The 17,889-nt window shown below is 39.3% G+C and overlaps 2 protein-coding genes and 1 long non-coding RNA gene across 3 annotated transcripts; all 3 read right to left on the bottom strand.

The window, feature by feature from the left end:
• Nucleotides 1–5,881: 5,881 nt before the first annotated feature.
• Nucleotides 5,882–8,799, bottom strand: LOC134076869 (B-cell receptor CD22-like). The gene is made up of 6 exons (XM_062532143.1): nt 8,538–8,799; nt 7,814–8,083; nt 7,381–7,650; nt 6,663–6,756; nt 6,496–6,550; nt 5,882–6,222 (listed from the first exon to the last, which is right to left on the bottom strand). The coding sequence occupies exons 1-6, from the start codon at nt 8,797–8,799 to the stop codon at nt 5,914–5,916; spliced, it is 1,260 nt and encodes a 419-aa protein (XP_062388127.1). The 3' UTR covers nt 5,882–5,913.
• Nucleotides 8,800–10,267: 1,468 nt separating this feature from the next.
• Nucleotides 10,268–12,750, bottom strand: LOC134076877 (B-cell receptor CD22-like). The gene is made up of 4 exons (XM_062532156.1): nt 12,742–12,750; nt 11,837–12,086; nt 10,594–10,722; nt 10,268–10,284 (listed from the first exon to the last, which is right to left on the bottom strand). Exons 1-4 carry the CDS (start codon nt 12,748–12,750, stop codon nt 10,268–10,270), a joined length of 405 nt encoding a protein of 134 aa, XP_062388140.1.
• Nucleotides 12,751–13,592: 842 nt separating this feature from the next.
• LOC134083728 (uncharacterized) lies at nt 13,593–15,030 on the bottom strand. Its single transcript, XR_009939750.1, has 3 exons — nt 14,962–15,030; nt 14,483–14,549; nt 13,593–13,688 (listed from the first exon to the last, which is right to left on the bottom strand). It is a non-coding gene; the product is annotated as an uncharacterized LOC134083728 (long non-coding RNA).
• Between the last annotated feature and the right edge of the window lie 2,859 nt (nt 15,031–17,889).

Raw genomic sequence — 17,889 nt, forward strand, 5'->3', positions numbered from 1 at the left:
GTCTGTGTCTGTGTCTGTGTCTGTGTGTGTGTGTGTGTGTGTGTGTGTGTGTGTCTGTGTCTGTGTCTGTGTCTGTGTGTGTGTGTGTGTGTGTGTCTGTGTCTGTGACTGTATGTGTGTGTCTGTGTGTGTGTCTGTGTGTGTGTCTGTGTGTGTGATTTACAAATCTTGCAGTTGATTCTCGAGAATGGTGGGTATTTTAACACTTTGAATGCCACATCATATCAAAGACATGCCTTTCTGCAGTCCTGCATTCTTCATCCCATCCACAGTCCTGACATAACTGACTGCTGTTTCTGGAGGCAAGTAGAGCCATTTCCTGGTACAGCGACTCAGGCAGCGACTTCTGCTCTGTCTGAGGAGGAGCAGAAGGGAGGGGGAGGAAGGGGAGGAGGTGATAGCAGATAAAGAGGTGGGGGTGGTGATGGGGCTCTGATGCTGTTGGATGATAAACTACATGACGAGTTTAGAATATGTTGTCATCTACTTGGTGGTGTGATCATTGTAAGCATTGCAATGTCTAAAGTTAAAAAAAATCTTTTTGACAAATCAATCAATAACTTGGCAAATAAGTTGTCACAACTGTGAGATGACTTGGGTTTACAAACATACCCAGTGGCCTGCACATGTATAAATAAGATTTAGATGTTCTCTTTGTTTGCTGTTTTTTTTTTTATTTAAAATATAGGGTTTTCCCCCCATTTTTGTTGGCCTAGCCTATGGAAAACTCAGCTGGCAATAAGCTATAATTAACAACCATAAATTAATCCCATAGGCTTCTTTTAACCAAATATTTCTGACTTTCTTAGGCCAAAAACTGAATGTTATATTATTAAATTTTTCTAAAATGCATGGTTCCGGTCTTTGATTATGATTGGTTGAATCAATGCAATTGTAAATCCTAGTATAACCACAGACCTTGACCGCATTTCGTTCTATAGTAATGCACTACCACAACTAGAAAAAAAGTTGGAGTGGTTGTATCTCAATGTTGGTGGAAGAATGATTATCTATTAATACATCGTTACATTTTGCGTTGCTATGCCTTTGTTTCGTGGTATCTTGCTAGATCGAAGTAGTAACCATTTTAGAAAAGCAATAAGCCACACGATTCCGTGGTTCCGCTTCGCGTCGTGCCTAACAACGCCCCTTAGCTGTTCTAAATTCAGCATAAACCACAGCCTCTCGGGGCGTATTCTGTAAATGTACATTTTATCACACACAATCTTTCTTCTTAAAAAAGAAATGAAAAACATTTTGGTGTTGCTATAGCCAGGGGCGTAGCCAGAGGGGTGGCTCCGGGTTGCACAGGCCACACTTGAAATTCAATTGGCCACCCCAAGTGCCACCCCAAAATCCTAGTCTACGATTCGCCATTAACAGTCAAAGGCGAGACCTTTCTTGATGCACTTGCAGCGCAATAGTTTGAAATATCAGGGTTCAGAAATATAAGCAATCTAGCAAACATGCTAGCAGTTATAGGCTACGTGGCTTATTGTTTTTAGCATAGCTTACAATAGGCCTGCTTGCACTAACACGCAAACATATACAGTATTTACCTATCGAATTTGCCAGTGCCCTTTTGGCATTTACAGTATCTTATCACACACACACACAAAACCCAGTATTGCGACTGTGGAATCATGTCATGTAGGCACATTTTTATATCTACCAATTCTACCTACTCAGCCAACACTGAGTATATGTTGTATCATGAGTAGTCTATTGCCCAAATGTAATATTGACATTGTGGAAAGTTTACATAGCTTAGGCCAGTGTTTCTTAACTGGTGGGTCGGAACCCAAAAGTGGGTTGTGGTACTGATCTGAGTGATGGGTCACGGAGCTTGTGGCTAAAAATAAATTAAAAATCGCCAATTTAAAATGTCAGGGTTAGGGTTAGGGTTGTCAGTCATTGCCATAGCATGGACATAGACAATGTTTATGTGACAGCTCATGTTAGATATAATATTAGGGAGCTAATTTTATAAAAGTATGCATCATTTTAAGATATCATGTTAAACAAGTTGGCTGCAACCCTTAATACTTGAAGTAGAAAATGGATTCACTTAAATTGAGGACAAAATAAGACAGAAGCCCCTGTGTGTGGGGTGGGTTTTTTTTTCACTTCCACTTTGTAGTGTGAGAGATGTCAAGTATGGCGTGTGGTGTGAGAATGGGTCAAATAGTGTGACTGTCAAGCTCAAAGTGTGAGAGTATGGTCTTTGTCCTTCAATTTATGAGTGTGGTGTTTGGTGCATGGTTTTACTCATGTATGTGTGCTAATTTAACAACTTGAGCCTGTTTCTGTTTATCTAGATGCCACCCTTGAATTAACCAATGCCCCACTAGGGCCACCCTAGTCACAAATCTCTAGAATCGCCGCTGGCTATAGCTACAGCAAGCAACACTCTAATGTTGACCCTGTATAGCACAAAGGAGATAACAGCTTTAGGCTAGAAGGAACTATTGCTAGGATGACAAACCTCTGAAACCCCTGTCCCTGAGTACACGTTGGAACTGGAGTAGCCACATGCATACAAGAATATGGCACCTGTTGAAGATACAGTAGATACTAGAATAATGTTTTCTCAGATCAATGTTTACTTGAGTAATGTATGCAAGTCAGTGTGTGTGTGTGTGTGTGTGTGTGTGTGTGTGTGTGTGTGTGTGTGTGTGTGTGTGTGTGTGTGTGTGTGTGTGTGTGAGAGAGAGACATAGTGACATAGAGTAGAGGGAGACTGTGTGTGTGTGTGTGTGTGTGTGTGTGTGTGTTGTAACAAAACAGATTATATCACAGCACAGCAGGTAGGTAGATATTAACTCTGTCCAGTCTGGCATGGAGGAGGGTGGAGAGGATGGTGGAGGACTCAGGGCAGGAGAGTGAGTGAGTGTGAAGGAGGTGGAGTATATTACAACAACGCTGCAGTTAATTATGAGATCCATGTATTTTACACGGATATGTATGAACATTGCCTTCACATTTCTTAGATAGGGATGACATATTCATATTTATAAATATTACATTCAAATGTGCATATGTCTTAGAAATGAATGACATACAACACACAATTGTAATTGCAGGTCATGTACTTAACATGGGATGTGAAAACAGCCTGGGTTGAGACAGAGAAAATAGAAGTACAGCCCTGTCTGCTACATAAAATGTAAGTAAAGCATGTTCAGATTCACTCTAAAGGTTAAGTCCTTATTTTCTAGAAATCCTAAAGCATAATAACATTGTGACTGTGATGCCCATGAAATCGGCAACCTACTAAGGCAGGGCAGTGTTGATTTTGGTTTCATTTACAACATCTGTACAAAGTAGTTTCTTGTGGTTTTTGCCCTTAACACTGAATGGACAGAAAGAGGGACATGATATATTTGACTGAATTCAAAAAACATGCATGAGATTAGAAGACAAATATGCATAACAGTCATAACATTGCTACTGTATGTAAGCTGATGGACAAATTGAGGTAGCAAAAGCTGAGTTTTGAAGAATAAATAGCTGATGGACTGAATCTTTCTTTCACTGCAAACACTTGTTGTGTCTTTTTAAACTGAACTGCATTTCCCCTTTTGTGCTAGAAATGCATGCCTATTGCCTATATAAATATACTGTACACCACTGGTAACTTGGGGGACAAACAGAATAACATCCTGTAAGGTTGTTACTATGGTTGCAACTAGTCTTGCTGATCCTTGACTTATCACCTAATTGTGCCCATTTAAGTGTCCACGACCATACAACCTTGACAGTGACAAGAAGGAGGCGGTCATTCCCAGCTGCACTCCCGGGGCGCCCTCTGGACAATTGCTTTCATTGATGCACTTATTCCTACTGCACTCTACCTTTCATATGTCACTATTTGTTTGGTCACTTTCTACTTTTTTTCACTCTTACTGCACTCTATCCTTTCATATGTCACTATTTGTTTGGTCACTTTCTACTTTTTTTTCACTCTTACTGCACTCTATCCTTTCACATGTTCCTATTGTTGTTAGAATTTCTTTAAAAAGAATGTAAAATGTGTACCATGTTTTTTTTTAGAATTGCTTTAAAAAGCTTAACATGTTTACCATGTTGTAAGTCGCTTTGGTTGTAAAGCGTTAGCCAAATGTAAAAGGTGTCCCAATATGGAATTATTTACAGGTACAAAAAAACTCATACACATAAAGTAACATCTCCTCACTATCCGCCAGCTGCCTGTCCCCTGAATACATTGTGTTCAGCCAATAACCAACAAGATGCACATTTAGGAGAGTTTCAATTAGAGCTGAATATTGGAAATTGTCCAAGGGATATCGCCGAGGCACCCTCCCTGTTCTTATTGAATAACCCTTACGCAACAAGAAAATCTTTATCCATCAAAACCAGGTTCAGCATATTAAAGATTATGGCCTTTGGCTCTATGATAAGTATAGCTTACTGTCATCGCTATAGGTGGTATATTCAACTGAATTATGAAATGTTGGCTTAGCTTATTTGAGAAAGTATTTCATAAGTATTCAAGTATTTGAAATACTCTAAGTACAATCCCTCAACCTATTTTCTTACAAACTACATTTGATTTTTTCTAATCCTGCAAATATTACAAAATTATGCTACAGTAATTACAGTTTTATTTGATTGCTTTGACGCAGTAGTCGACTCAAAAAACCATGTTTCAAAACTCTTAACGCAAAGGCCTAAACAGTGGCACCAATGGTCAAAATGTCTCATTTTGCCTGCAAAAGGCTCTAACTCCTCCAAAACATTTAAAATATGGACCAAAAGCAAATTTTGCCCTCAAACAACAAAACTTGCACACAAGTGCATAAGCGCTTCCAATCAGTCATTAGACAAGGGGCATCAAAATACAAAATTCAGCTCTCAATGTGAATCAGTTCTGCATTACTGGTCAGCAGCTTACTTATCAGTGCCAATTTGCTTTCTTGCAAAAAATAGATCCAGAATTATATACAATGACTTTTCAAATGTTATTGAATGCAGTATTCATTCTTTTTTTTGAGATTGTGGCTAAGAAATGAAATATTCCAACAGAAACCACATATATAGTATGAAAGGAAAAAATCCAGTAAAATCCATCACTGTGTAAGACATAAGGAAAATAACAATTCTGTACAATAGGCTACTGTAAAGAAGAAGTAATCTCTTCTAGTCAATTCTTACTCTCACTCTCATCTGCCTTGATCATCCATGCTTGCAAGTTACAACACACAACATGGCACCTTTTAAGCCTTCAGACTGATTGCAAATTGAAAAGTTTTGTGAAGCAGTGTCAAACAGGTGCTTCAGTGATTTCATACTGGGCAAGAAGTTTCTAAGAGATGGGAACATATAGTTTCTGTTTGGTTGCCACAGCTAAAGCAATGGAGTTTGGACTGCTTGAATGACATCTGCGTTAACTGATTTGCAAAAGGGTGAGGGAAGTGTGTCAAAACAATGACAATGGGTTAACTCATTTGCAAGAGGTGTCTTTTGCTCTGCTGAGAGAGTGATGATAAAGACTGAGAGGTTACCAGTTTCTTCAACCAGGTCAAAGCAATCAAAAAAAACTGTAAATACGTATTTGAAATACATATAATTAAAATATTGCCCATGTCTGCTACACAACATGTACTGAACAGTATGAAACTTTAAAAAAAGATCTCAAATGTACCTCTTGTATAGCATACTTAAACTTTCGTGAAGCAACATTCACAGACACTTACAGCTCTCCCTAATGTTATAATGTAATGCTATTATATAAACATCAACGTATATAAACTCTCATGTATAGTCCTACTGTAGATGGGATACTCATATATCTCCTAAAATAACACACATTGCAGTTTTGTTGGGTACAATTTACTTTGCTTTATATTTCTATGTGGAAAACAGAGGAGACTGCTGAAGTTTGTGATGAACCTAATTCTTATGGCTTTTGGGGTTCAGGGTGTGGTAGACTGCATCAGGTTGGGTCGTGTTGGTGTTCAGAGTCTGGTAGACAGCATCAGGTTGGGTCGTGTTGGGGTTCAGAGTCTGGTAGACAGCATCAGGTTGGGTCGTGTTGGGGTTCAGAGTCTGGTAGACAGCATCAGGTTGGGTGGTGTTGGTGTTCAGAGTCTGGTAGACAGCATCAGGTTGGGTCGTGTTGGGGTTCAGAGTCTGGTAGACTCCATCAGGTAGGGTGGTGTTGGGGTTCAGGTTTATCTGCATGTTGCCATAGTTTCCATCCTGATGTTAAATAATAGAAGTATAAAATCGAACATCTAAAATCTAGCTTTCCATGCACACTATTCCAAGATCTATTATCAAGAAAGCTAGCTCAATGCACATGGCTCCTTAACATTGCACATGTCTGCCAGTGCAATGTCACAGAAGATCCTTGTACTGTAACAATGCAATCTAATATAATTCCATCTACTGTATGTCATGACAGATCTCATGTTACACTGGAAAAAGAAAAGTCATTTTGATCGTCAAAGCAAAATAAGGATATCATATCACCTGGTTGTCCTCAGCTGATGTCCTGGTATTGTTTGTAGCTACCTGTTTAGATCGCCTGTGCAAAACAAAGGAATACAGAAGATGATGAGAGTATCCTTCTGCATTGTCTAACTGCAGAGGAGGTCAGAGTTTACATTGTAGCACAGAGCTCTCTGATCTGATCTCACCTCAATCTGCATATGACACAGAGCAAAATCAGAACTCCACAGACCGCTACTCCAACCAGAACTGCTATCCATATGGTCTGGTCAAGGCCCATAGCTGTGATTGGAAGGAAAACAAAAATTGCATATTCATTGGAAGAACTCTGTTTAATATATAGAATTTAATATAATAACATAATTTATTATACGGCTCTCTAGAATGTTGAGGGAGCTCCCATTCACTTTGAATGGGCCTCTCCAACGTTCTACCGGTCAGTTATTTTTGCATAATGACCGCTCCGAAGGTATAATGACCGCTGCCAATGGCAAAGGGTTCACTCCGCTAGTTGTTGCGGAAGCCACAAAACGGTAGCCAAGTCATTGCTAAAGACACATTGAGATAAGTTTATTTTCTCGTTTTGGCAAGTAGCGTCGGGGTTCAGTTCATCCTGTCGGGAATTGTTTTCCGATAATGACCGGCGTTCTATACATTATCCCTTACATAACATAATGTAATATCTTTGTCCATCCAAACAATCTGTGAACCTCTGATCTCTGTATTTACTTGGATATGTATAGTCATTTTTGACAACACCAAAAATGTGTTGTTGAACTCATTTCACCAGAAACATCAGGAGGGTCCTGTTGATCAATCTTACTGGCTGCTTGACAGAGATGATACAATCATTGATTTACATCTTTTGCCATTGATTTAAATCATCATAATCATTTGATTACTCACATAAAACCTCAACAGTTACATCAGGAGAATCATGTTGACCAATCTTATTGTCTACTCGACATAAATAGTCTCCACTGTCCTCAGAACGGATCTTGCTAAAGGTGAGTGTCTTCCCCTTTCCTGACTCCAGTTCTACGGTTCCATTCTTCTTGATCCAGGTGTATGTGTGTACTGGTGGATCAGCTTCACTTATGCAGGTCAAAGTCACTGTCGTTCCCTCAGTTATTTCACCAGATGGGGCAAACACAATGCTTGTGTTTTGTGGTGGATCTGGTGAAAATGACATAGTAAACAGTAAATTGTAAAAAGATTGTCTAGACATACTGGCATAATCGTAACATAATTAGATAACCGTGGATAATTTAAGAAGCACACACGTGATATAGCAATGTCAGTTACACTCCCAATTATGTTGATTTATAAAATCACTCACACAAGACCTTGATTAACATAGCAGGAGAGTCATGATGACCAATCCTATTGGCTGCTCGACAGAGATACTCTCCACTGTCCTCAGAACGGATCTTGCTGAAGGTGAGTGTGTTCCCCTTTCCTGACTTCAGTTCTCCACCTCCACTCTTCTTGATCCAGGTGTATGTGTGTACTGGTGGGTCAGCTTCACTCATGCAGGTCAGAGTCACATTACTTCCCTCTGTTTTTTCACCAGATGGAACAGACACAACTGTTGTGTTTTTTGGAGGATCTACAGAAGAGCACATAGGCAACATCAATCATAGGTCAGCTTCACTCATGCAGGTGATGGTCGGCTTCCCTCTTGTATGTCATGAAATGGGTCAGAGTTAATATTTTGGTGAGATAAGAATCTTAATAAATACAAATAAATTATTAGATTCCAAGACTGATAAACAATAGAAAAATGAATACCTGATTATTATAATTATAATTATTATTATTATTATTATTATTATTATTATGATTATTATTATTGTTGTTGTTGTTGTCATTATTAATCATAATTCTGCTACTAATGAAAAACTGGTTGGCTGTAGATCCATTGTACAAAAGCAATCCTGGTGGTTGTGGGGCCTAAAGCTGAAAAACAGTTGTGACAACATCCTTACCAACACCATAACGATTTTTGACAAATTGCCTAGACAACTACTCTCCCAATCATGTAGAGTCAGAGTGATACTCACATAAAACCTGGACAAACACAGCAGGAGAGTCCTGTTGACCAATCGTATTGGCTGCTCGACAGAGATACTCTCCACTGTCCCGAATACGGATCTTCCTGAAGGTGAGTGTGTTCTCCTTTCCTGACTCCAGTTCTACAGCTCCACTCTTCTTGATCCAGGTGTATGTGTGTACTGGTGGGTCAGCTTCACTCATGCAGGTCAGAGTCAGTCTGGTTCCCTCAGTTATTTCACCAGATGGAACAGACACAATTGCTGTGTTCATTGGAGGATCTTGGTACAAATTGCAAACAGTTACACTATTACACCGTAATCAAATATCACAACTTTGCCATCAACTTAAGATGTCACTGTCATTGGTTTTAAAAACATCATAAAAATAAACACAGGACGATCTCTTTTGGACAATGTACCTGGCATTTGATCACAAAATCATAATGTTAAATTAGTGAATGTGGTCAAAACCAGGCTTTTCAGATCGCTAAAAACAGAGCCCTGTAGATCTTATCTTGGTTTTTTAGCCTTAGTTTACTAACGCATGACTCAAAGTCTGTAACTTGGCGATGAGGGATCCCCAGGTCCTCTAACAGCACAGGTGTACATGGCTGTTGGTTACAATGGCTGATAATTAGAACAAAAAATAATAGGAGTCCCGCAGCTTCTCTTATTGGACCCTGAAAAAAAAAACTTTGCCTCTTGTTGTGATGATCTGTACTCACACATGACTTTCATCTTCATGGGTGGAGATGGGAGACCCTCATGTCCTCTAACAGCACAGGTGTAGTTGCCCTCATCTTTATAACTGACTGGGTGGAGCTGCAGCTGGTTGTTGATGATCTGCTTCTCCTCTACAGGACTTCCATCTTTACTCCAGATGAATGAAGGGCTGTCGGGTAGATTGCAGGTGGTTTTGCAGGTGAGAGTCACATGATCTCCCTCAGTCACTCTTTCTTGGCTAGATGAAACAATCTGCAGATCTAAGACAAGTATGAATATATATTTTTCATATGTGGATGTAAGTAATTTGGCAAAAAGTATCATTATTAATATTATCATATCGATCCAGCTTGTGTTTATTTACCAGTTATTTTCAAAGAAATTCCTGGTGTGCCTGTCATTTTTTGTTTGTCTACATTGGTGATAATTCTACAGTAATACTGATGCTGTCCATCTGCTTTGGTTAGGTGAATCATGTTCAGAGAATACTCCCTTTGTTTATTTCTTCTGTGCACTGAGACCCTTTGCTTGTAAATGACATTTGTTGATAAATCAAAATGAACTGTGTCTTTGTTTGTCCAAAACACTTCTTTAACTGTTAGATAGCTCGGGTAGGTGTAAGAGCAGGACATGGTAACTGATGATCCCTCCAGAGCACAGATGTGTGTAGGGCTGTAGGTAACTCCCCACCTTGGAACATCTGCACCACAAATCAGATATGAAACAGGGAATTAGGCTTGGCGTGCTTAAATTCCCAAATGGACAGATACTAGAACACATGACATTTGTATTGTGTCACCATGTAAGTCTTGCTGCATACATTAAAGTAGTATTCTAATTTAGACATAATGCATATTGGAGCTGCTAAAGAAAGAGCTTGTGGCAATGACATGCTGTAACCATATACCTGTACCATATCATAAATGAATTGTTATCAGACTGCATGTATGTGTTATTTATGCTTCAGTAAATTTGTCTAAAACTAGAATGTTGTTTTTCTATCTGCCGTTTAGAATTTACACTGGTCCCATTTCTGATGGCCAATAGACACACATTCACACCAGAGAGATCTAAGAGTTCAAGGAAAGCTCCTCTAAAATGACAGAAAAAGATGTTTGTTAAAATGTTGTCTTTCTATGTTTACCTTTACATGTAAATGTATATACCCAATATTTACCCAAAACATATGCAAATTCAGTTTGATGGCTTTCTTACAGTATATGTTTGAATCCGCATTCCAAGTTTCATTCAAATCTGTGGCAACGCGGTCCAAAAGTGTGATGATTTCACACGGAACGACCCATCTGTCCACATACAGACATACCCCTGACTGGTCACTCACCTTCACAGTACCGCCATTTACCCCTGACATATTTCTGGGTGGTGGCGCACCAAAGAGCTGGTCCGTCCTTAGTGGTGCAGTCACTATACGTATTGCCCTTATAGTGGAAGGGGAACACACAGGCTTCCCCTAGAAACAGCAGCAGAGAACATAGAGATAGGTGGCAGAGATGAGGTTAGTAAGCAATTACAATCAATCCAAATAAAACAATAATCATATAAGATATTGACACTTTTAACAGATCCATGCACAAAAAACAGAACAAAACAACCTCTCTGAGAGTGGGGCAGTGGGCTGGACACTGGATTTCTGCATGATGATTGGAGGAACTGTTAAAGTGGGTGGACCCCATTTTGATTGACAGTGTTAAACATTATATTCAGATTTTGAGGCCTCAAAGGACAATAGTAGCCTAGAACTAATTTACTTTTTGTATTCTCCTATTCCATTGATATAAAGCACATGACTCAAAGGCTCCGTTCGAATCGGGTAAAACTGCTGCCTTCTAAGATATATAACTAGAGAGCAAGGCAGCGAAGGCCGTTCGAAACCGAAAAAACGATTTTCGCTGCCTTCTAAGATATCTTAGAATTCCCGAATAACGGTCATTTTTGAAGGCAGCATCGATGTACACTTCAAGCTCCCTTCTACCCACAATCCTTTGCGTCCACGTCTGAATCTCGGTGAAAACAAAACAAACATGGCTGCCGATATCGGTAAATGACTGCCGAGTCTGTTGAAATGTCATTTGTGTGACGTTATTTAGCTTGGATTTGTGGAAAGTAGATTGAAAATAAACAATTTACTACCTGGTTATACCATTGTTGTACCCACTAATAACGCCTGGTCTGAGATATTAGCTGTCAGTGAAACTACTTTATACCGTTAGCCTGCTAGCTTACGTAGGCTAATTTAGTTTAACGTCAGGCTTTTACTAACGTCATACCGTAGTGTTAACCAAAGATTCTTGAGTGCTACGCTCATTTTTAAACGACGCGTTTAAACTAAAGTCATGTCTAGTTAGAGAGCTCTCTATTTAGGGAGGGAGGCCTTCCGATTCAAACGGACCCAAAGTCTGTAACTTGGCGATGAGGATCCCCAGGTCCTCTAACAGCACAGGTGTACATGGCTGTTGGTTACAATGGCTGATAATTAGAACAAAAAATTATAGGAGTCCCGCAGCTTCTCTGCTTGGATCCCTGAAAATAAAACCTTTGCTCTTGGCATGATGATTTGTACTCACACATGACATTTATCTTCATGGGTGGAGATGGGAGACCCTCATGTCCTCTAACAGCACAGGTGTAGCTGCCCTCATCTTCATAACTGACTGAGTGGAGCTGCAGCTGGTTGTTGATGATCTGCTTCTTCTCTACAGGACGTCCATCTTTACTCCAGATGAATGAAGGGCTGTCGGGTAGATTGCAGGTGGTGTTGCAGGTGAGAGTCACATGATTACCCTCAGCCACTCTTTCTTGGCTAGATGAAACAATCTGCAAATCTAAGAAAAGTATGAATATATTTTTAATATGTGGATGTAAGTAATTTGACAAAAAAGTATCATTTTTAATATTATTATCATATCGATCCAGCTTGTGTTTATTTACCAGTTATTATCAAAGAAATTCCTGGTGTGCCTGTTATTTTCTGTCCTTCTGCATTGGTGATAATTCTACAGTAATACTGATACTGTCCATCTGCTTTGGTTAGGTGAATCATGTTCAGAGAATACTCCCTTTGTTTATTTCTACTGTCCACTGAGACCCTTTGCTTGTAAATGACATTTGTTGATAAATCAGAATGAACTGTGTCTTGGTTTGTCCAAAACACTTCTTTAACTGTAAGATAGCTCGGGTAGGTGTAAGAGCAGGACATGGTAACTGATGATCCCTCCAGAGCACAGATGTGTGTAGGGCTGTAGGTAACACTCCACCTTGGAACATCTGCACCACAAATCAGATATGAAACAGTGAATTAGGCTTGGCGTGCTTTAAATTCCCAAATGGACAGATACTAGAACACTTGACATTTGTATTGTGTCACCATGTAAGTCTTGCTGCATACATTAAAGTAACATTCTAATTTAGACATATGCATATTAGAGATGCTAAAGAAATAGCTTGTGGCAATGTCATGCTGTAACCATACCTGTACCATATCATATAAATGAATTGTTATCAGACTGTATGTATGTGTTAATTTATGCTCCAGTACATTTGTCTGAAACTTGAATGTTGTTTTTCTTTCTGCCATTTAGAATTTACACTGGTCCCATCCCTGATGGCGAATACAGACACACATTCACACCAGAGAGATCTAAGAGTTCAAGGAAAGCTCCTCTAAAATGACAGAAAAAGATGTTTGTTAAAATGTTGTCTTTCTATGTTTGCTTTACATTTAAATGTATTCACAAAAGTTCCTCCCCCTTGAAAAACATAAAATATTCTAAATGATTCTATTTTGTTAACCAAGGACCAACCACTCTAATCCATCAAGGACCAACCACTCTAACCCATCAAGGACCAACCACCCTAACCCATCAAGGACCAACCACTCTAACCCACCAAGGACTAATCACTCTTTCCCCAATAGTTGCTCACCCCTCCCTTCAGTATTCCCTTCAGATAATTTCCACACAGTTTCATTTTTGTTTGGGGACCAGACTGCCTCCACTTAGTTTGTCTGGAGTTGTTTGTTTTATTTTTTATTATAATGTAGCCCAATGTATTCAAACTTCATTTGGCTAAATCCCTGGTAATATTTACCCAATATTGACCCAAAACATATGCAAATTCAGTTTGATGACTTTCTTATATGTTTGAATGAGCATTCCAAGTTGCATTCAAATCTGTGCCGATGTGGTCCAAAAGTGTGATGATTTCACACGGAACGACCCATCTGTCCACATACAGACATACCCCTGACTGGTCACTCACCTTTACAATACCGCCATTTAGGCCTAGCATAGTTCTGGGTGGTGGCGCACCAAAGAGCTGATTCGTCCTTAGTGGTGCAGTCACTATACGTACTGCCCTTATAGTGGAAGGGGAACACACAGGGCTCCTCTGAGGCTGTGCCCACAGTCACCATAGAAACTGCAGCAGAGAACAGATAGGTGGCAGAGATGAGGTTAGTAAGCAATTACAATCAATCCAAATAAAACAATAATCATATAAGATATTGGCACTTTTAACAGATCCATGCACAAAAAAACAAAACAAAACAAAACAGCCTCTCAGAGTAGGGCGGTGGGCTGGACACTGGATTTCTGCATGATGATTGGAGGAACTGTTAAAGTGGGTGGACCCCGTTTTGATTGACAGTGTTAAACATTATATTCAGATTTTGAGGCCTCAAAGGACAATATAGTAGCCTAGTAATACTAAGACTAATTGACTATTTGTATTCTCCTATTGACTATTCCATTGATATTAAACATAGACTAGGCACGTACACAGATACAGACAGGCATGCATGCACAGCCACAGCACAGCCACGCATGTGCACACACACACACACACACACACACACACACACACACACTAACACAATCACAAAAATAACTGTTTACTCAGTGCAAATTCTGCATCCATTTTATATGCTCATCAAACTAAACATAGCCTGCCATAGTCTTTCTCTCTGTCTGTCATTTAAAATGGCCGTTGGTCCACACTGGTCCATCATTGATAGGACACAGCATATCACAAGATAAGCCGCTTTTATAAAGTTGAAAAAGGAGGAAGTTTGTCTCTCTCTAAACCGTTGACAACAAGCATCTGTACTCAGCACTAAAAACTAGACAAACAAAAAAAACAATATTGCTGACATGTTTTGACCAGAAATAACTGTAACTCCTAATGTCAGACATTGACAGGAAGTTGCTACTTACTTGGAATCATGATCAACAGGCGCAGGAAAAGAAAATGTGATGTTTGTGTCATCATTGGGCCAGTTAGCTGTGAAATGCAAACATGTCTTAACCCTAATCACTTGTGTTACTGCATGCCAATGGGGTTTCCCGACGTTAGGGGGTGTGTACTATAATGTATGCCTTGCACCTAACCAGAATTTAATTGACCGGTGCCATGCATTGCTATCCATCGGTGCAGAAAAGTTAAACATTTCTCACCTCTTTAACAGAGGAAACGGGAGCAAAGCAACACAACAACATTTCAATACACTTCTGTATTGCTGACGCCAATGAAAAGTGAACAACACGCATCTCCAGCACTGCATTCAGTGAAAGCATGTGTCAGCACCGTCACACAATCAGTTTAATGCAGCAAATAATAAATAAGCTGTGCTAATATGTATGTGTTTTAGATAAATAGAAAATCTGCAAAAAGAGAATAATTACAGTGTATTTACTTTGTCTAGCTGATCTTGAATGGTGTCCTGTCTTCTCCGGAAAAGAAGAACACTTCGGTGTGTCACATAGACGTCATCATCGCCTGCTGCAAAAAATAGCACGGAAGGCAGAGTGGGCAGGCTAATGATCTACAGTAACTGCAGAGATGTTGAACATGTTCAACATGAGAAATGAGGAAGATGGGACACCACTGTGACATACAGTATAATAAGACCAGTCCAGTATTTTTAAATGTGTTGAAACCACATGTGCTGCTAGCTGGTGCTTAAGAGGTCAGTGTCTAGCTGCTCTTGAACAGTGCCCTGCATGTCTTCACCAGAAAAGAAGAACATTTAAGAAGCACTGAGCTCTAGTACCAGCTTTTGTTCAAATCTACACACCTATCACTACTGAAACATGTACAGTAAGGCTCATTTATTAATACATTTGGACATGCTCAACATCTCTGCAGTTACTGTAAATCATCTTCATATGGGACTTTGATCAGATGCAGGCTTAAAAATCTTGCAGTTGTTTCTCAAGCAACTTTCCTGAATGGTGGGTATTTAACACTTTGAATGCCGCATCATATCAAAGACATGCCTTTCTGCAGTCCTGCATTCTTCATCCCATCCACAGTCCTGACATAACTGACTGCTGTTTCTGGAGGCAAGTAGAGCCATTTCCTGGTACAGCGACTCAGGCAGCGACTTCTGCTCTGTCTGAGGAGGAGCAGAAGGGAGGAAGGGGAGGAAGGGGAGGAGGTGATGGTAGATAAAGAGGTGGGGGTGGTGATGGGGCTCTGATGCTGTTGGATGATAAACTACATGAGTTTAGAATATGTTGTCATCTACTTGGTGGTGATCATTGTGAGCATTGCAATGTCTAAAGTTTAAGAAAATCTTTTTGACAAATCAATCAAGAACTTGGCAAATAAATTGTCACAACTGTGAGATGACTTGGGTTTACAAACCTACCCAGTGGCCTGCACATGTATGAATAAGATTTAGATGTTCTCTTTGTTTGCTGGGGTTTTAATTCAAAATATAGGGTTTTCCCCCCATTTTTGTTGGCCTAGCCTATGGAAAACTCAGCTGGCAATAAGTTATAATTGACAACCATAAATTAATCCCACAGACTTCTTTTAACCAAATATTTCTGACTTTCTTAGGCCAAAAACAGAATGTTATATTATTACATTTTTCTAAAATGCATGGTTCCGGTCTTTGATTATGATTGGTTGAATCACGTTCAATGCAATCGTAAATCCTAGTATAACCACAGACCTTGACCGCATTTCGTTCTATAGTAATGCACTTCCACAACTAGAAAAAAAGTTGGAGTGGCTGCATCTCAATGTTGGTGGAAGACTGATTATCTATTAATACATCGTCACATTTTGCATTGCTATGCCTTTGTTTCATGATATCTTGCTAGATCGAAGTAGTAACCATTTTAGAAAAGCAATAAGCCACACGATTCCGTGGTTCCGCTTCGCGTCGTGCCTAACAACGCCCCTTAGCTGTTATAAATTCAGCATAAACCACAGCCTCTCGGGGCGTACTGTGTAAATTTACATTTTATCACACACAATCTTTCTTCTTAAAAAAAGAAATGAAAAACATTTTGGTGTTGCTATAGCCAGGGGCGTAGCCAGAGGGGTGGCTCCGGGTGGCACAGGCCACACTTGAGATTCAGTTGGCCACCCCAGGTGCCACCCCAAAATCCTAGTCTACGATTCGCCATTAACAGTCAAAGGCGAGACCTTTCTTGATGCACTTGCAGCGCACTAGTTTGAAATATCAGGGTTCAGAAATATAAGCAATCTAGCAAACATGCTAGCAGTTATAGGCTACATGGCTTATTGTTTTTAGCATGTGAGCTTACAATAGGCCTGCTTGCACTACCACGCAAACATATACAGTATTTACCTATCGAATCTGCCAGTGCCCTTTTGGCATTTACAGTATCTTATCACACACACACAAAACCAGTATTGCGACTGTGGAATCACGTCATGTAGGCACATTTTTATATCTACCAATTCTACCTTCTCAGCCAACACTGAGTATATGTTGTATCATGAATAGTCTATTGCCCTAACCCTCTATTGCATGGCGTTGCCATATGGCAACACATGATTTATCTTAGTGTTTCTAATTGGCAGTAACACAAAACCTACATTTTACTATTTATATTTGAAAAAGGGAATTTAAATTTTGATTTAAAAAAATAATTGTTTGGTCACATGACTAGGATATATTGTTAATACTTCTATTTATACAGAGAGGTACCTAGGTGACCACCACCACCTATGGGCTACCTTTGGGTGGTCAAAATTCAGAATTTAGGCATAATTTCTTTGAGAAAAAAAAATGAAAACACTATCTGGAGTATGTAAACATGAAGCATTTATCATTAAAATAACTTTATATATAATGACTTTTTTGTAAATTGGCTAAATGTATTTGTTGCCATATGGCAACAACATGCGAATATTGAACTTTTTATGTCCATTCAAATGAATGGTATCATAGGATTACAATAGGATTGCATAGTACTAGTATACTCTGGGAATATAAACAACTTTTGACAATATTTTGATGTAAAAAAAACATTTTTACACTTTTATTTTTAATACCAGACATATTGGAGTCTTTTAGGACAATGCAAATGTTTACCAATTCGCAAATTGTTTGTGGAATGAGGTTCAGATAGTATAGAGACTGGAGCGGTGAATATGTATGTTGTGTTATATGTCACTACACAGTCAGCTAGACATGCTGTTTTCATCATTTTTGTTTAGGATTTCTGAGAACATAAAAGCATATTGTTTTCTTTTCCATCAAAGAAGTATCAGGATTAGCTATAATGCTGCAATGAGGAGAAAAACATTGATGTATGTAGCGGATAGAGACTGCAGTCACTCATCCTGCCTCTTTGGCTAC

The sequence above is a fragment of the Sardina pilchardus genome, chromosome 1 (genome assembly GCF_963854185.1).
Source record: "Sardina pilchardus chromosome 1, fSarPil1.1, whole genome shotgun sequence".
NCBI classification, from domain to species: Eukaryota; Metazoa; Chordata; class Actinopteri; order Clupeiformes; family Clupeidae; genus Sardina; species Sardina pilchardus.